This window comes from Equus quagga, chromosome 5 (assembly GCF_021613505.1).
Source record: "Equus quagga isolate Etosha38 chromosome 5, UCLA_HA_Equagga_1.0, whole genome shotgun sequence".
In the NCBI taxonomy this organism is placed as follows: Eukaryota; Metazoa; Chordata; class Mammalia; order Perissodactyla; family Equidae; genus Equus; species Equus quagga.
In genome coordinates this window covers 12355571-12373998 of record NC_060271.1, presented here as the reverse complement: position 1 = coordinate 12373998, position 18428 = coordinate 12355571, and the positions used below count along the sequence as shown (strand labels likewise).

The 18428-nt window shown below is 55.4% G+C and overlaps 2 protein-coding genes across 3 annotated transcripts; one reads left to right on the top strand and one right to left on the bottom strand.

Moving 5' to 3' along the window:
* Positions 1 to 1340: 1340 nt before the first annotated feature.
* TSPAN1 (tetraspanin 1) lies at positions 1341 to 6788 on the top strand. Its single transcript, XM_046662042.1, has 8 exons — positions 1341 to 1464; positions 2421 to 2485; positions 4967 to 5173; positions 5386 to 5460; positions 5592 to 5690; positions 5780 to 5926; positions 6030 to 6113; positions 6301 to 6788. The coding sequence occupies exons 2-8, from the start codon at positions 2429 to 2431 to the stop codon at positions 6346 to 6348; spliced, it is 717 nt and encodes a 238-aa protein (XP_046517998.1). The 5' UTR covers positions 1341 to 1464; positions 2421 to 2428; the 3' UTR covers positions 6349 to 6788.
* A 2111-nt stretch (positions 6789 to 8899) lies between these two features.
* Positions 8900 to 18169, bottom strand: POMGNT1 (protein O-linked mannose N-acetylglucosaminyltransferase 1 (beta 1,2-)). 2 transcript variants are annotated; one of them, XM_046662036.1, is made up of 23 exons: positions 18040 to 18169; positions 17414 to 17583; positions 17020 to 17082; positions 16680 to 16794; positions 16411 to 16529; positions 15722 to 15787; positions 15518 to 15631; positions 14543 to 14660; positions 14251 to 14349; positions 13955 to 14082; positions 13538 to 13608; positions 13234 to 13309; positions 12958 to 13041; positions 12827 to 12868; positions 12561 to 12619; positions 12159 to 12231; positions 11948 to 12076; positions 11738 to 11863; positions 10677 to 10741; positions 10437 to 10481; positions 10065 to 10200; positions 9696 to 9805; positions 8900 to 9597 (listed from the first exon to the last, which is right to left on the bottom strand). In XM_046662036.1, exons 2-23 carry the CDS (start codon positions 17531 to 17533, stop codon positions 9510 to 9512), a joined length of 2046 nt encoding a protein of 681 aa, XP_046517992.1. In that variant the 5' UTR covers positions 17534 to 17583; positions 18040 to 18169; the 3' UTR covers positions 8900 to 9509. The 2 variants fall into 2 exon arrangements, with proteins under 2 accessions (XP_046517992.1, XP_046517993.1); XM_046662037.1 differs by lacking the exon at positions 17020 to 17082.
* Between the last annotated feature and the right edge of the window lie 259 nt (positions 18170 to 18428).

Genomic DNA, 18428 nt, shown 5'->3' with positions numbered 1-18428 from the left:
AACTTGGGGCCGGCCCCGTGGCCAAGTGGTTAAGTTCACGTGCTCCACTTCAGCGGCCCAGGGTTTCACCAGTTCGGATCCTGGGTGCGGACATGGCACTGCTCATCAAGCCATGCTGAGGCAGCGTCCCACATGCCGCAACCAGAAGGACCCACAACTAAAATATACAACTATGTTCTGGGGGGATTTGGGGAGAAAAAGCAGAAAAAACAAAAAAAGATTGGCAACAGTTGTTAGCTCAGGTCCCAATCTTTAAAACAAACAAAAAACCCTGTAACTGTTCTGTGATAGAGACCAGGAAACAGAGGCTTAAAACCGAGTCTAAGAAATGTCCCCAAGGTCACACAGCTAATAAGCAACAGAACCAGGATTTGAGCACCTGGTCTGAGTGCCTCGAAAGCCAGAACTTTCCCAGCACCTTGACATCAGGAGCATTGGAGTGGGAAGTGGGACGGGCAGCCCCGGAAGAATTTATGAAGGTGGGGATTAGAGAATCTCAAAACGTGGGGCGGGGGCGGGGTTGACACTTTTGCAGGACCATGGTGCCACCTGCTGGCAGAAAGGGAAGGGGCGTACACAGAGTGTGCTAAGAGAAAACTGGAGGGGGAAAGAAAGAAAAGCATGGGGAGGGAGAAGAGTGAGGAGGAAAAAGGAAGGGAGGAGAAAGGTGGGGAGTTTGAGGTTTTGTGAAGGAGAAAGGATTAGGAGCTGTTTGCTACTCAGGAGAGGGGCAGAAGCTGCCAAACCTTAGTCATTTCCTTGAAAGTGTGTGCATGCATGCATGCGTGTGTGTGTGTGTGTGTGTGTGTGTGAGAGAGAGAGAGAGAGAAAGAGAGAGAGAGACAGAGAGACAGAGAGAGAGAGACTTTGGGTACCTCAGATGTTGCTCTGTTGTTTGTTAGTCCTGGGAGTCATCCACAGAGAGTAGAGTGTGCGTGTGTGTGTGTGTGTGTGAGAGAGAGTGCACTCATGACACTCATAGGTGTTTATGTATCTGTGTGTGAATACATAGATGGCAGCTTGGGCAGATGTGCACATCTTTGAGCACGTAGGGTATGTATGAATGCATCAGCAGATGTAGGGTAAGAAACATATGTGCACTATCGTGGTGGAGAGCACACAAGAGTTTTGGGGGCCACTTGCCTCACCCCCAGACTTCTCCCCCTTCTTCAGATCAGGAGGGGTGTTGCCTGGGGTTGGTGTTGCCAGGCGGAGCCCTGCCGCTGCTGTGGCTGTGGGGATGGATCTCCAGGCAGCAGAGGGCAGCAGGGGCAAGAAGAGGCCAACCAGCCACGGGTGGGGCAGCGGGCGGGCCGAAGGAGGCCTTTAAAGCGCCTGCCCCGCCTGCAGGTGAGCAGTGGTGTGTAGAGCCAGCTCCGTCTTCCCGCCTGCCCACTCAGTGGCCGTTCCCTGGAGCCTCAGCAGATCTCTCTTTCAGAACTCACTACCAGGAGCCTTGAACAGGTGATGGCATAGGATAGAGAGTATCCTCTGAAGTGAAATCAATCTGGAAACAGGTTTGGGGAGTTGAAAGGGCCATGGGGAGGGTCCTGGAAGAGTCTAGAGTTGGTTTGGGGAGGGGTCCAAGGTATACAGGTGCCAGGGAAAGGCATGGAGTGACCGGCCATGTAGGAGTCAGACTTGGGATTTCAGTGGAGGAACCGTGGGGGGGGGGGGGGGGGGGGGTTCGGATCTGAGTGTTAGGGCCAGCCCAGTGGTGCAGCGGTTAAATTTGCATGTTTTGCTTCAGCGGCCTGGGGTTCGCTGGTTTGGATCCTGGGTGTGGACATGGTACCGCTTGGCAAACCATGCTATGGTAGGCGTCCTACATATAAAAAGTAGAGGAAGGGGCCGGCCCTGTGGCTGAGTGGTTAAGTTCGCAAGCTCCGCTTTGGCGGCCTAACGTTTCACGGGTTCGAATCCTGGGCATGGACATGGCACTGCTCATCAGGCCACACTGAGGCAGCGTCCCACATGCCACGGCTGGAGGGACCCACAACTAAAAAAATACACAACTATGTACTGGGTGGCTTTGGGAGGAAAAGGAAAAATAAAATCTTTAAAAAACCAAACAAAAAGTAGAGGAAGATGGGCACGGATGTTAGCTCAGGGCCAGTCTTCCTCAGCAAAAAGAGGATTGGCAGCAGTTAGCCCAGGGTTAATCTTCCTCAAAAAAAAAAAAAAGATCTGAGTGTTAGGTCTTGGTTAGGTGCTGGTAGAGGGCCTGGGTAGTACAGAGGGATAGGGGTGATAGGATGGGAATTGGGGAAAGTCCTGAGGTGTCAGAGTGCAGGAGCAGGGTAAGCTTGGTGATATATGAGTCCGAGATGCTGGAGTCTGGTATGTCAGGGTCCAAGTGCCAGGGCCGGGCTAGGTGGCGGGGAGGGTGAGGTCCTAACTCACACATTTCTGCCTCCCAGGAGCCACCATGCAGTGCTTCAGCTTCATTAGGACCATGATGATCATCTTCAATACGATCATCTTTGTAAGTATGGGGGCTGTGGGCTCTTTGGGGCTCCTTCATGAGTGGGTTACACACCTGAGCAGAGCCCAAGCTGGGGAACAGGAGATTGCTGTGCCCAGACTCTGTCCTGCAAGTTTCCTCTTATGATGGGGTGCAGAAGTCTCCCCAGATGCTGAGTCCTGGTCCCATTAGCAGCCTGGCTGCCACATAAGTTGAAGTGGAAAAGCTTAGGGGCTTCCCCTCCCTTCCAGGAAGCATCTGGCCAGGCTTAGGGCAGGACAGGGTAGACTAAGAGGAGCAATTCTCCTCCTGTTGTAGGCACTGGGGGCCCAGAGAGGGGGAGCGGTTTGCCCAAGGTTACCTAGTATGGAAGAAAATTCAGTGGCCTCTGTACGGTGGGGAGCTGAAAGGAGAGAAGGCCCAGAGACGTCAGAGCAGAGGGTCTGCCTCAAGCAGCCTTTATTCATTTAATAAACATTTATTGCCTCAGACTCTGTGCTGAGTGCTGGGGTGACAGGTGAGCAAGCCCCCTGTCCTCAAGGATCTCAGGTCCAGCAGGCCATATAGACAGACAGTTGCAACATAGTATGTCTGGCCTTAGCACAGGGGCTGGGGGAGCCCATAGGAGGGGACTGAGCCCCACCTGGACAGGGAAGACTTTCTGGAGGAAATAGCTAAGGCTGGAAATTTGCCCTGGGTGAGGAGCTTGTAAAGTATGCAGAAAGGCCCAGAGGCAATGAAATCAGATATTGTTCAGAAAACCAGGAACAGATTGTATAGGGCATGTTTGAGGAAGCTGAGCAATGAGGTGTGAACCCTAGAGATGGTGGTGGAGATGGGGAGAAACCGACAACGTGGACAAAGGACAATGCCCTCGGATGGTGGCTCTGGGGTGGAAGAAGGAGCAAGGGAGACAGAGGTCTTGGAGATGATGCCCATATCTCTGGCAGGCATCCAGGGGTGACCCACTGGCAGCTGTGTACCCAATGGGATTGCAGCTCAGGTCAGAGCTGGACATGGATATGGGAAAGTCATGTGTCCAGAGGTGGTCATTGAAGTCATGGGAGTGGGTGACAGCAGTCAGGGAGAGTGAACCTAAGAAACCCAACTTACAGGGGGTAAGAGGACAAATGGCCTTATAAGGAAGCTGTGGAGAAATATGGAGAAAGAGCAGCAGGAGGAAAATAAGGAGAGCAAGATATCAGGGATGGCAAGGAGGATATGACCCATGAAGTGTCCACTAGACGTAGCACAGGATGTCACTCAGACCTTGCAGCCACATTAGAGTGGGTGAGAGGGAGTAAAAGGTGAGGAAGTGGAGACATGAAGTGTAGACGAATTTGGAGAAATTGGGCTGGGGCTGAGTACTCTCTGACTCCAAGGTGGTCTGTGCCTTGGGCTTCCTTTAGCTTCAGGGAACTGCCCTTTTCCACATATCTGGAGCAGGCAACAGGATCCCGGTGATTTCGAGAGCAGGGGCTCTGACCTGAGGGGGTTAAAGAAATCCTGTTTGGTTTCTGGTCTCTGTTGCCAAGGCCTTGCCAGGCTGGGCAGGGCAGAGCAGGCGTCAGACTCCTTGAAATTTGACCCACAGGGTGGAAGCCCAGCTTTCTGTCCTTGGACAAACATGCCTGGGATGCAGCCGCAATCTGCCACCTCATTCCTGGTTCTTGCCTCAGCTTCTATGCTGGAAAGCGGGGACTGGGCACCAGCGTGGTGTCAGGCTGATTCGTCCACTGAAGCTCTGGATCAGCGAGGCTTTGCTCTAAGAGCTGTGGGAACTGGGCAGTGCCCTCTTCCTCAATCTTCAGGGCTTCACGATTCCCTCTGAGGTTTGGGGTTGAGCTGGACAGCCTCTAAGAGAAGATCTGGCTATACTCTCCTTCTGGTGCCTCTGTTTCCACTTATGAGACAAGGAGAGGTCCAGCCTGGATGAAGGGTAGGCCCGGAGTCTGATCTTGGAGAGGAGCCAAATGGGGCCTCAGTGTGGTTGTCCCTTCTCACTACCCACCTCTCCAAGGTTGGGAGCGGTGGAAACCTCAGCTCCGCCTCTGTTGCTATGGTGACTGTCGAGCCTGCTCAACACCACCATCCGCCTCTTTCCACCTATCAGAGGACAGAGGTGTTCCAGACACCCATAGCCCAGAAAGAAAATGGGGGGTGTGTGTGTGTGTGTGGTTCACCTGCTTGTTTTCACTCCTAGCTATGTTGCAGGACCCTGACAGCGGTGAGGGAAAGCCTTGGCCCTCTCTCATTCCACGGATATTTCTGGAACCCCTGATCCCATTTATATCTGCCTAGGTGTACAGCCTGGTGCTGGTTATGGTTGTCTCAACTCCCATGTTTCTGTCTCTAAGGGATGTTTTTCCTCCCTCCAGGATGAGTTTTTAGACTCCTCAGCCAATAAAGGGGAAAGCTTCTCGTCTCCTGTCTTCCTGACTCAACTGTGTGGTAGGGAGCTGCTTGCCAGCACTGTTTCAAGGCCTATCTCTCTGTTCCCAGCTGTGTGGTGCAGCCCTGTTGGCAGTGGGCATCTGGGTGTCCGTCGATGGGCCATCCTTCCTGAAGGTCTTTGGGCCGCTGTCATCCAGCGCCATGCAGTTTGTCAACGTGGGCTACTTCCTCATCGCAGCTGGTGCTGTGCTCTTTGCTCTTGGTTTCCTGGGCTGCTACGGTGCTCACGCTGAGAACAAGTGCGCCCTCATGACGGTGTGTCAAACCCAGCTCCACAGGCCCATGACCAAGCCCCAGGGTCCCCTCACCCTTGACACTAGGCCCTGGTGAATCCCCAAACCCTGCTCTGGTCTCCAGGGGCTCAGAAAAGGGAACACCTGCCTCGTTTTTAATGAGGGGTGGGTTAGGGCAAGGAAGGCATTAGGGACTGTCTCTCCCTAAAACTCAGACCCTTGTTCTCTACTCAGTTCTTCCTCGTCCTCCTCATCATCTTCATTGCTGAGATTGCAGCTGCCGTGGTCGCCTTGGTGTATACCACATTGGTGAGGAGCTGAGGAATGGGGATGGGGCAAGGGGGAAAGATTGGGCAAAGCCCTGGAAGGGGGCTATGGCTTGTGGCCTGTCGATGACCACCTTCCCTCCAAGGCCCTGAACACTGGCCTGCCCCACCTAGGCTGAGCAGTTCCTGACGTTGCTGATAGTGCCCACCATCAAGAAAGAATACGGTTCCCAGAAGGACTTCACCCAAGTGTGGAATTCCACCATGGAAGGGGTAAGGTGGGCTGGGGGAGATTTTGGGGTGTGGAGAAAGAAAGGTGTGGAGAAAGGCTCCACTGATCACCGTCTCCTGCTCATCTCCAGCTCAAGTGCTGTGGCTTCAACAACTACACGGATTTTGAGGGCTCTCCCTACTACATAAAGAACAGTAATTACTTCCCCGAACACTGTTGCTCTGGCGATGCCACGGAGCCCTGCACAAAGGCGAAGGCTGAGGAAAAGGCCGTAAAGGTGTGGCTGGCGTGGAAGGTTGCAGGATGCTTTAATGGCCGCAGAGGCTGAATGAAGGTGGGGGGCAGCTGCTGACTACAGATGGTCTCTTCCTTCCCCTAAGGGTTGCTTCAATCAGCTTCTGCATGGCATCCGAACCAATGCACTCACTGTGGGCGGTGTGGCAGCCGGAATTGGGGCCTTGGAGGTAAGGGGGTGAGGAGGTTGGGGCAGGATATCCCCACTGGACCAGGGCTGCTTGACTCATCTCTGAGGGCTGTCTGGAGAACACAGACTTCCAACAGAGCTTCATGTAGGTTTTCTGGGGGGCATGGGACTAAAGCTGAAGAACCCCATTCATGTCCCCTCATCTCTCCCTGTTCCTTCCCCACCAGCTGGCTGCCATGATTGTGTCCATGTATCTGTACTGCCATATGAAATAAGTCTGCTGCCTGCGCCACTGCTGCTGCCACATAGGAACTGGGAAAAGGCACCCTAGCACTGCCAAACGGCAGTGATCAGGGTGGGGACAGAATCTAACACTGTCACTTGGGCTGGAGTGGGCCAGCCTTGCTGTTCTGGACTTGGGACCATATAGGGGCCACCTGGTTTCAGGCTGGCCTGACTTTTCCTTCCACTGGTGGGGTTGGGGCCCACCTGTTCCAGAGCCTCTAAGGTAGCCAGTTCTGCCCATTCCTCCAGGCCATCCCTTAAACCCTTGACTCCCCCTCAGGCCAAGGCGGGGCTCTTGGTGATCCCAGCACCCCACTGGGGGATGAGAAAGGCACCCTACAGCATGGGCACACACAAAATCAGCAGTCACCAGGCAGATGCGTGGAGGAACTTCAGAACTCATAAACCAATTAAAATGTTTGCATTTGGATTCTTTTCCAGTATCCTTGGGGGAGGGGCCCATCTTGCCTGAACGGGCCTCAGATTCCCACGGGGCTGGCAACTTAGAAGCCTCCTGGAAAGGTAGCAGAAGGGAAGTAGGGTGGAGGTAGGTAGCTATTTCTGCCCTTCATTTAGATTCCAGGCCTGGGAGGGAGCCTAATAGGATGGCCAAGAGGGCACTGAGGGAGGAGGTAGGGGCTAGGTCAGTTTGTCTTCCTATAATGTGGGAGGACTTTGGCCTAAAACTACTGCCTCCTGGGTGGGGGCGCTGAACTGGAAAGCTATGAAAATAACAAGCTTGTGCCCAAGTGGGGGCGGGGAGACCAGAAATATTGCCAGGGCAATGGGAGACAGTCACTCCTTAGGTTCTGGGGAGCCCCCATCAGAGGATCCCAGCTGCCCCCACCCTTCCCACGCAGGCAGAGCCCCACACCTGTCCCTGCTTTGGAGATTTCAGAAAGAACTTCATTTATTCTTGGTCTTGGTCTGCCTGGTGCTCTACAGATCTGATCTCTTATTTAGTCTTTACCACCCCCATGCTCCAAAAACTGGGCCCAGAAAGGCCAAGTGACTTGTTCCAGGCCCATAACCTTCTATGAAGACCTGAGTCCAGATTTGGGCCCAGGCCGTGTGACTCCAGAGCTTGGTGGGATCCTGCCTGACATGGCGACAGATTTACCTGAAGGCCAGAATGTCCCAGACATCGATCTGGTTGCTGCTGAACCAGGATTTAGTGACAGCACTAAGGAGGGAGGCTATGGCCAGAGGACATGGTGTCTGCTTCCAGGCAAAGCCCAGCCTGGCAAACCAGTCCTCCTTGCCTCCCTTGGCCCCCTGGATCCCTCTTCCTGGGTTTTCCTAGAGCAGCCCAGAACTATCACCCCTTGCTGAGCCCAAAAAGGAACAGGGACCTGGCCACAGCCACACAGTGCTGGGAGCTAGTCTGAGGCCCAGGTCAGGAGCCTGCTGGGGGGCCAGGCAGGGAGAGCAAGTAGCCCCCCTCCCCCATTCACCTCCTTCCTCTTACACACGACCCCTCCCCCAGGTGCTCTATGGAGGCTGCACAGGGTTTGTTTGCCCAGGGCGGGGCTCCACCTCATCAGAAGCTAATTGCTCCTCAACCTGCAGTTGTGGCACCTCAAGCACTATCTCCAGCTCTAGCTCCAGCAAACACCGAAGGCGTCAGGGTGGCGAGCAACGTCTAAGCCACACACTACCAGTGCCATTGCCGAGCTGGGCTCCAGGCACCGGTCGGGGAGGCGAGGTCAGAGAGCTGGAGAGAGGGCAGGAGTTCCAGTCAGCTCCTGCCTCCCTGGTGAAGGCTCTAGATAAGGAGTTCACCAGGCTCACCTCAGAAGGGCTCTGAAGGCAGACGTCTTCTCAAGAGGTGTTCTACACTCACCCTCCTGATCCTAAGGCCTTCACAGATCCCCTAAATGTCATGCCCCTTGCCTTGGTCTATCTCATCCACTCTCTCTGGACAATCCCATTCATTTTCTGGTGCTTTTATGACTGTTTAACTCAGATCTTCCTAAGCTCTCTGGGTCACTGGCTGGGTGAGAATCTGAGGAAAATGATGGCTTTTCTCTAGAAAAATGCCCAGATATGGAATTCTGCATACAAAGTATCCTAAGGGCCACAGACATCTTGCTCCTATGTTGCCATCTGCAGCCCAGTCCCAGCCTCTTGAATGATGCCCGTCCAGTCCCATCTCACCCACTTCCTTCCCACCCTCACTATGCTCGTCTGCTCTCCTTTCGCCTCCCCCAGCCCCAAGTATCCCTTTTTGCTCTCTCTTTCTCCATGTCAGGGGACAGGTGCCTGGACCAGGCAAGCTAAGCAGTAAACAGCCTGATGGTTAAAGAGTGGGTCCAGGGCGGGAGTGGCTGCTCCAAGCTCAGCCCCAAGTAGGGTGGGGCTGAGGTCAGGCTCAGCGTCCTTAGGCAGGGGGACTAGGGAAAAACCTTGGAGACTGAGACTTGGGCATCCCCTGGTGGCCAAATGGTCCCAAAAGGAAGATAAACTCTGTGGCAGACACTAAAGAAAACTCACCATCCATCTCGACCATCCCCCTACCCCTCAATCACAAGACACATCCCCAGAGGTTTTCTCCTTTTTTTAATCAATGACCACTTTATCCAGCTTTGGAAACTTGGACAAAGAGGAGGCTGAGAAGAGGCCTGGTTCAGTGTCTGAGGGTCTCTGAGTGAGTCTGCATCAGCAGGCGGGCCCCAGCTGGGCCTGTCCATGGGTTGGGCACAGCAGTTTCCTGAGTAAGAGCTAGCCCCACCCTCAGGGCAGCACCCCAGTCCAGAAAGGAATCAAGGCCCTCCAGGCTTCAGCCTGTTTCCAGGGCCCTCAGGACAGTCAATAAATAGGTTAGATTCTGAGCTGGGTGGAGGGAGGGTACACAGCCGGGCCTGGGTGGAGGGAGTGTACAAAGGGCAGGATCAGCTGCCTGGGGATCCCAGTGATTCCAGGTGCTATCCTGCCCTTTCCCAACAAGGAAGCAAATAAATAGACCTCCAACTCAGGAACAGAGGTGTTGGAGCAGGGGAACCCTCCCCTTGGAGTTAGTAATTAAGTCTCAGGTTAAAAACAAACCAGCCCCAGCCCCTGCCAGTGTCTACAAAATCCTACAGGATGGGGTGAAGGGCTAGCCTGCCTGGGGGTACACAGTACCCAGCCCTGCAGGGTCCTGAAGGAGGTCTCACGTCTGTTCTGCGGCTCCTGGGGCTCCCTCCTCTTTTGGGGGTGGCTCCAGGAAAATTGGGGTGATTGACGGTGGCTTCTTCACCCTGGGAAGATGATATGAAAATGTACAGTGAAAAGGTCATTAGCGCTGTCACCAAATCCCACTAGTCTCCCATTTCCCAGGGCAGAAAAGGTTACTCACGAGTAGGGGGAGGCTGGGACTCCCACCACCAGGAAATGGTTCTTCTTCCGAAACAATCTCCACAGGCCCCGGTGGTTGCCGCGCACATCCAGGTCCCAGATATGGAGGCACTGGGGTGGGGAGAGGCATGGGTGAGAGCTGTGGGAGGCGCCACTGAGGACCCTTGGCCCAGCTCCCATTCCTCCTCAGCAGCCTCCTCAATTTGCAAGAGGTAGCATCTTCTAGAATATAGATTTGGACAGGAGGTTGGAAGAGGGGTTCTGAGAGTATGAAGAGAAGGTCCTGAGGGAGAAGACTCCAGAACAAAGGCCTCCTATATCTTGGGGGGATGGGATGCATAGTCTTGGGGGAGGTATGGTATTGGGGCACCTTGGCAAGCTGGGTCCAGGTGGTGAAGTCATCGTCTTTCTCCATTCGGATGAAGGCCACGTAAGTGTGGCCCTCTGTGTCTGGCAGGAAAGAGTCTTCACAAGGGTTCTTGCTGTGGTCCAGAACCTCGGCTTCACTGCAGCAGTGGGTGGGAGAGAAAGACCAAAACAGGGCCAGCTTCACGGGTGTGTCACACAAAGCCCAGGCCTGAGTTTAATGCTCTGCTGTTGCTGTCTTAAAATTCTTAATAATTTTTGAAGACGGGGCCCTGATTTTCATTTTGCAGTGGGCCCCATAAATTATGGGGCCAGACCCCCAGTATCTGACCCCTCCTCACTCCCTGCCACATCCCCCTACTGCCCTCGGCCGTACCTGAGCAGCCTGTGAACTTCCACTTCATAAGCGTCCTTCTTCAGACTGAAGGGAAAAGAGAAATGGGTCGGGGGGGGAGGCAGCCCCTCAGGTCTCAGGGGCAGGGCAAGGGGTCACATGGGAATTGGGGGGCAGCAGGGCTGGGATAAACATACAGGCCCCAGGGTCAGAAGGCAGTGTTAGGTACTGGTCATCAAGGCTCCTAGATATCCTCCCCTTTGCCCTCTCCCCAGCCCCCACCTGTCCACGTTCCTGAACTGGACACCTGGAACTGTGTTGAACTTGTGCTTCTTGAAGTAGGCCTCCTGGAGCAGGTGTGAAGGTAAAAATCAGGGCCTTACATTGTCTGCCTCATACCTGCCCACTGACCCACCCCATATCCACAAGGCCCACAAATGAAGTCCTGGGCTGATAAAGGTCCCTCTAATTTTCTCCTATATTCCTCAGCCCCTGCAGCATCCTTGGCAGGCTCTTACTAGCTTTAATTTGGGCTGCACCACTGCCAGAGAGCTTATGCCCACACCGGCATCTCATGCTACTGACCCCAGAACGAGTCCCTGTCCCCTGTGGCTCTCCTGGGCCTGCTGTTCTAGAACCACAGAAGCCAGGAGCACGCCCTGCAGGGGGAGCTGGATAAAGGACAGCTGGGCAGGGAAGGAGGAAACTTCTATGACTGAGGTTCTGAGAGAGACCTGAGGTAAAAGCCTTCCCCACCCTGGGAGATGAGCAGGGGTCTTATATCAGCCAGCCTCTGAGGGCCCTTCTGGCTTCTAGGAAGTTCCAAGCTGGACGCTGTCCACTCCTGCGGGCGGGGCTGCTTCAAGGCCTCCCTTGCTGTAACTGCGGAGTGGCCCCTTGGACACAGCCAGGTAGGAGGTGGAGGCCTGGGGACCTCCCTGTTCACTTCAGGCTGAGGCTTAGGCCCCAGCACTTGCAAGGACAGAAGAGGGCATAGCTTGCAGGGTGGATAAGTGTTTGGCAACAGAAATACCCTCTCCACACCCACAGTCTAGGGCCAAGAATAGTAATAATAAAAATAATACCAGCTAACCCTTATATAATGCTTACGGTTCAAAGCATTTTACATATATTAACTCATTTAAACCTCATAACTTCACATCCCTATGAAGGAGTATTTCTGTCCTCATTTTACAAATAAGGAAACTGAGGCAAAAGAGGGTAAGTCATTTCATTTCCCCAAGGTTACATGGCTAGGTAGAGCTGGGCTGGCTCCAGAGTCCACGTTCTTGGCCTATCTACTATGCTGTGCCCCCTCCCCAACACCCCTGCCTCCGGCTCACATGGAAGTAGCCATTCATGTTGAGGCCGACGATACCGAAGTGGTAGGATCGGGAAACGTCAGGGATGATGCACTCTCGGCCTCGGCGTTGTTCCGGCATCCGCATCCACATGTCCCAGTCCCAGAGCTGGGGGCATGGAAGATTATGAAAGTTGAGAGGTTCCGAGCTGCTAGGGGACTCCAGCCCACTCACCCTACCCTGCCAGGGTACCTTTTCCGGTGTAGGCCACTTGGGTTCAAGCTCCTCCTTGTACAAGGACTTCCTGAGCACCCAGCCCAACCCAGGCATGGTCTCCACACGGTACAGCAGCGCTGGGTCCTCGGCAGTGTGTTCATACCCCTGGGGGCGGGGGGCCATCGTGGGAAGTATTATCTCGGGGCCTTTACAAACTCCCCAGCTGACCGCTGGCCACTCAGCCTACCTGGTCATTCCAGGCAGAGATACAGTACAGGCTGTCATCCTCCTCCAGCAGGTGGATGGACTGGCTCAGGAAACTGAGAGAGGCAGGGTCCAAGGGGTTCAGGGAGGGGGAGGGACAAACCCAGTCACACAGTGATGCTGGAGGAGCTGGAGATGGGGCTCAGGAGTCACACCTCCTTCCCCCTCCCCACAAATCCCCGCTGTCTCCATTCATCCTTTCTATTCTCTACTCCAGCCCCAACACCTGCCATCCTACCTCTGCTCAGGCTTTTTCCCCATTTTTGAGCTTGCCTCCTCCAGAAAGCTCTCCAAGACACTTCACTGCCTTCTTCCCTAGAGACCCAATCAAGCAAAGAGGCCCCATGCAGCTTATAGGAACTGCATGGAGGGGCATTCCCCTTACCTGAAAAAATCCACAGCAATGTCCAGGTCCTCTTCTAGAACCACAGCAAACTTGGCTTCCTGCAGGGGCAAGGGGACATGATCCCAAGGCAGCCTTTCCCATCCCACCTCCTCTACCCCCATCCCACCTCTCAGGCAGCACTACCGCCATTTTCCAGATCAGGAGGATGAGGCCTACAGAGGGGAATAGCTTGCTACATAATAGGATCAGACTTTATGCCCATGTTTCCCCTCCCTAGGCCCAAGAGTTGTGTCCCTACTACTCACCGGAAACAGGTTGAAAGTGGCAGTGAGACTGGCCTTATAGTGCTGGGTGGGGAGTGGAAATAGGGCACATGAGCTTTGGGGTGGAAGGCAGGGCCAGGTGTCTGCCCCTTCCCTCCCTGCCTAGGCAGTACCTGAGACACACGGGCATTCTTGATGCTGATGGGGGTGTGCTGGATGCCCCTCAGACCAAATAGTGCCACCACATCCATCGGCTCCTGGAGGGCATGGCCACTGGTCACCATATGAGCCACCTTCCCTGCACACCTCTGCAGGCTCCGCCAGGCCAAGCCCTTCACATTTCATAGCCCTTGCCCGGGCCGTCTTTCTTGCCAGTCCTCGGTGATCATTACCACTCAGCACCCGCAGCCTTGTGCTCTGCCCTGCCCAAAGCCCCAAGCTCCACTCACCTCATAGTAGCCATCAATGAAAACTGTTATCATCTGGGGAGACACTCCTTGGGCTGACAGTAGAGAGCGCAGCATCCTGGGGAGCCCAGGGATGAATTAGGCTTCTTTGTCACCCCAACTCAGGGCTCCCTATGTTCACAGATGGGCCCAGATTCTCCACGTTCACCCACATGGATGAATGAACCTAGAATCTGTTGCTTTTCCCCCCACCTCAAGAGTTCCTTCTGCAGGTAGATGAGCTGGGGTTCCTACCCACTATGCACCCTCCTGCTCAGTGCTGGATACAGCCCATTCCCAGGCTCACCTGTACAGGTAATTGGGCCGGTTCCCTGCAATGACAGCCACAGGCACATTGAGGACCTTGTTGTCTGGGAGCTGAGGGAGAAACAGCTTTTAGCTCTTGTCGCACTCCCTTTTCAAGGGAAGGGATCCCCTCCTAGGGAAGAGTTCTCAGGGTGCAGGGGGACTCCTGAGCTGAGAAGGAAAAGGCAGGTCTTCCCCGTCCTGGCCCCTCCACATTCAGCCCAAGTCCAACTCCAGGCCTTTGCTCACATGGCCCGCCGCTTCCCACCAACCAGGATGCCTTCTGCCTTCCAGAGCTCAGTATAAATCCTTAGCTTCTGGTCCTCTCCCAGACTGGGGTAAGGAACCTGGATCTTTCCTAGGGCCCCTTGCCAAGCTGGGAAGGAATCCCAACCTCACTGCCTAAGGCCCCACTCACTGGGTCAGGGCTGAACTCGATGGGTGTGGGGTCCTTGCAACTGCACACACTCCCATAGCCCTCGACTTTGCTGCAGAAGCGCCGGCGGCGACGGTTCAGCTCTGTGTCTGCCCAGTGGCACTCTGCCTCTGAGAGAGGGATGGCGTCAACAGGATGAGGCATGAGGGGTGCACGGGGCCAGTGTGGTTTGGAGATCCCCAGTCTTCCAGTCAAGAGAATAAAGCTCCATAAAGAGAACCCAAATGCCCACCGCCAGCCCAGGCATTGCCTCAGAGCCCAGCCCCAACTAACCCCACCTTCAGCTGAGCTCAGCGGCACATCTGTCTTCAGCAGGACTGGGTCCCCCCAGGAGGAGAGGGCAGGTGACTTAGAATGCTTCTCCCCAAGGACAGGACCTGGCAGGAGATAGGAATGAGGGGCATTGGGGGCCCATGCTCCAGTTTTGAAGCATCTTCCTATCTCCCTGCCCACTTTCATCCAACCCATCACCACTGACTCCTATTTGCCCCCCACACCACCCCAACGCCTGGGGTTCTGCTCCTCCCAGGCTCTTGATACTATAGGGTAGATGGCCTGTGGTGCCGGCACCTCCTTTTCGTCCCACGAAGGCCCAGGTGTCCCTCCAGCCCAGAGCAGGGCCAGCCTGGCTGCCCAGGCTCCTCAGCAGAGCCTTGGCTGTGTCCTTCAGGTGGAAGGAGCCCTCGTCCTGGGAGACCAGAGAAGGTGGTCAGCCTGACTGGCATAGTTCCAGGAGGCCTCATGGAGCACTAACTATGTGTCAGGCACCATGTCAAACTTTTTACTTAAATTAGCTCATTAAATTATCACAACAACCCTCTGTAGTTACTAACATTTCACAGATAAGAAAAGCAAAGGCTTAGCAAGATTTTGAGCATCACAAGGTCTCCATGCTAGTAAGTCCTTACCAGGATCCCATACAATCTGCACGTCTGTCCCCTGCTGCCTCTCTGCCCACTTTCCCACCACTCTTCTCTTCCCCTCCCTCATTCTGCCCCAGCTCCACAGGCATCCTTGCTGTTCCTCAAGCAGGCCAAGCACCTTCCCACTTCAGGGCCTCTGTACTTGCCATTCTTTCTTCTAGAATGCTCTTCCTCCAGATAGTCACCTGGCTCACTCCTCACTTCCTCCAGCTTTCTGCTCACATGTCACTTCCTTATAGAGGGCTTCTCTTCCTAAAATCCATCCCCCATCACTCTGTCTCCCTTGCTTTATTTTCTTCTTCATGTCAGTTATCATTTCCTGACATTCTACATTTACTTATTTGGCTGGTTTTTGCTGATCTTGCCCTGCTGGAGTAAGCTTCATAGGGCAAGGACTGTGTCGCCTCCCACTGTATTCCCAGCACCCAGAACAGTACCTGGCACACAGTAGGTGCTCAACAACTATCTGCTGAATTAATAAAATGACAAGGCTGGGACTGGAACCTGAGTCATCTTCCTCCAGAGGCTCTTCCCACTATGCCAAATTAGGGGCATGGAACCGAGGGCCATGAGCATGGTTGGAGCTGGGGGTGTAGGAGATGGGGCCAGGGCAGCCACTGACCTTGACAGTGCAGATGAGCACTCGGCCGGGTGCCACCATGTTGAGGAACAGCACCATAGCCTCATCCTCATGAGGTGAGTACGTGTCAAACACACGCTTTGCCATCACATGGCCCTGGCAGGGGATACACCTCACATGAGTCAGAGTCACCAGCAAGGAGGGCTCAGCTTTGGCCCTCCAGGTCATCCACCCCTAGAACCTCACCGTAGCCTGGTTGAGGACGATGACATGGATGCCCCGGCCCTGCTCCCGGGCCTCGTCTTCCAGCACCTACAGGGTGGCAGAAACAAAGTCCAGCTCTTAACTCTGGCATTCAAGGTCTCTCTGTCCTATGGGCACTTAGAAAACCAGCTGCGTGAAACCTCCTGTCCTGCTTATGCCTCTATTCACACAGGTCTCTTCCATCCTTGCTTGAAGGCCACCTCTTCCACTCTCGTCAAAAGAGATGACATCCTTCCAAACCCTTCCCTCCATGACTTTCATGGCTCTTAGAGCCCTTGACTGTGTCTCCCTCATGCCGGAGATATTACAGTCCATCAGACTGAGCCCCTCAAAGTAAGGCCAGGTCTGATTACCTCCAGGTCCCCAGTGCCCAGGACAAGGCTGAGGCCAAAGAAGGGACCAGGAAGTAGTTGTGAAATAAATAAAGCAATGAATTAACTGTCTACTAATACTAATGATCACTTTTGACAACATCCCACTACATCTAAGACATTTCACATGCTTTCATTGAATCCTAACAAGTAGAAATCACTAGTCCCACTCTACAGATGAGGAACTGAGGCCTCCAAAGTCACACAGCTAGCAATTGGCAGAGGTGCAGTTCCCACTCAGGCAGTGGACTCCAGAGCCAGTGGACCACACCCTGAGTGTAATGGAACTGGCCCACTCACCGTAGTGCCGTCCACTGCCACGTATACTTTGCTGCGGCTCGAGTACACCTCCACATCCAGGACCCGTCGGGGACCGCTGCCTCTGCGCCGTGGAGGCTCCAGTCGGCCCAGGGCCTCATCTGTGGGGGTGTGACAGGTCATAGAGATAGTCTCTCCAGCAGAGAGGTCTCATCCCTTGGGATCTGCCTGCCACATCAGCCATGAGATCCTAGGGGAATCCCACCCTCTGCCCCCGCCCCCCCATCCACTCATCCTCAGCCTGGCCCCACCATAGTCTTGCTCTGGCTCCGGGTCTTCACTGGCCTCGCTGATTGCCCGCCGCGTGTCCAGGATCAACTTGATGTTGACAATGACGGTCACCAGTAGGAAAAGCACGGCCCCTGTCTGAGGGAAGGGGTGGGGACGACTAAAGATGGGCACCCTCTCCAGCTCACTGAGGGTCTTCCTGAAAGGAGGGCCCTGGCTACAGGGAGGATCCAGGGAGAACCTGGGGCCTGTCTCTCCTCCCTGTCTGCCCAGCTCTACTCCCCCAACCAGTGTCCAGTGTCATGACCACCTCCTCCAGGGAGCCTCCCCTGACCCTTGCCCCTTCATCAGGGCCCTCCCTACCCAGAGCTCCTGTGGTCTTCCATTTGAGGCCTTGATTTCCTTGGTTCTCTCCACAATTAGTTCCTAGAGATGGAGCCAGTCCCAGAGAACCAAGCTGGGGATCTGAAGACCTGCGTCCTAGCCCTGACTGCCTGACAGGTGTGTGCCCCTGGGCAAAACCTTCCTATCAGACTTCAGGTTTGTCAGAAGCCTAGGAGGTTGTACTTGGGTTCTGATTCCAGAACTCTGGACCCAAACCACTACCTGATAGGAACATGAGACAAAGAGGTTTCCCCTCTAGGAAGCTGCTGCTACTTTCCAGGGTAGGGGTAGCCAAGGTAGGTCCCAGTGCCCATAGTCTAGGCGGGGGTAAAGCTGGGAGGGAGCCCCTGGGAGGTCTGGGACATCTCCATACCTGACAGAATCTCCGCAGGGCCCGCTGGTTGGTTAGTTTATACTTCCAGGTAAGATACCAGCTCCGCTTCTTCCGAGCCCCAAAGGGCTTGATGAGGGGGCTGGGCTTCCAGTCGTCCATGCTGGACTGGGGGGTCACCACCGTCCCGGCCAACCCATGCCTTCAGGCATCTGAGGGGACCAAAGGGTCACATGGGGTAAGGTGTTCCTCCCAAAGTCTGATGCCTTCTGGGGAGATGAGGGAAGGCCTCCCAGCAACTCTTCCCTGCAGGCATCCATGCTGTGTGACCCGGGGAAAGTCGCTCAACTTCTCTGGAAAGAAAACCTTCAGAGGGGTCAGATTACCTGGAAACTCCCCTGGGGCTCAGGAACTGACAGGGCTGCCCAGGGTGCCAGGGGTGGTGGCTAAATAATCGGTTCCCAAGGTTCATCAGCCCCTAAAAGGTCCAAGCCCCAGCCTTCGCAGTCCTGGGGCCGGCAAAGGGCAGCGACCTCCCCTCCTCCCCCTCCCTCGCCCCCTTCTCGGTGGCCCCGCTCTTCTCCTCCCGGGGCTCGGGGCCGCCCGAGGACTCGGAAGACCTGCTCCGGCCGCGCCACCCCTCCCGACCCCCGCCCGGAGGCACTCACGGCTCAGTGGGCCCGGGCCCCGCGGGAGCCCCACTGGGGCCCGCACGGCTCGGCCCGGCGCGCCGAGGCCTCCGCCTCCTCCATGCCGCTCGCGGCCCCGCCCCGGCCCGCCTCCCCGCTTCCGCCGCCGCCGCCGCCGCCGCGGGGTGAGAGGGCGGCGGGCGGCGCTTCGGGCGGCTTCGCGGGCGGGGCGCTGCGGCGGGAGAGCGGCCTCCAGCCCCCAGCGCCGCCGTCGGCGAGGCGATTGAGTCGGAGTCCTGGAGCCTGGCACTGCCACCCCCTCCTCCCCGGGCACGCCCGGGTCACACGGGCGACAGGCCTTGGACACAGCGCCCCCCGCCCCTTGCCTGGGCAAGGCTGCACCCAGGTCTGGGGCAGGCACGGCCTTA

Excerpts from the sequence above, each read along its gene's own strand:
- TSPAN1 (XM_046662042.1), top strand. The coding sequence starts at position 2,429 with ATGCAGTGCTTCAGCTTCATTAGGACCATGATGATCATCTTCAATACG. Across the intron at positions 2,486-4,966 it reads TCTTCAATACGATCATCTTT|CTGTGTGGTGCAGCCCTGTT; the intron begins GTAAGTATGGGG and ends CTCTGTTCCCAG. Across the intron at positions 5,927-6,029 it reads CTGAGGAAAAGGCCGTAAAG|GGTTGCTTCAATCAGCTTCT; the intron begins GTGTGGCTGGCG and ends CCTTCCCCTAAG.
- POMGNT1 (XM_046662036.1), bottom strand. The coding sequence starts at position 17,533 with ATGGACGACTGGAAGCCCAGCCCCCTCATCAAGCCCTTTGGGGCTCGG. Across the intron at positions 16,795-17,019 it reads GAAGACCACAGGAGCTCTGG|ACAGGGGCCGTGCTTTTCCT; the intron begins GTAGGGAGGGCC and ends CCCTTCCCTCAG. Across the intron at positions 15,788-16,410 it reads TGGCAGTGGACGGCACTACG|GTGCTGGAAGACGAGGCCCG; the intron begins GTGAGTGGGCCA and ends GCCACCCTGTAG.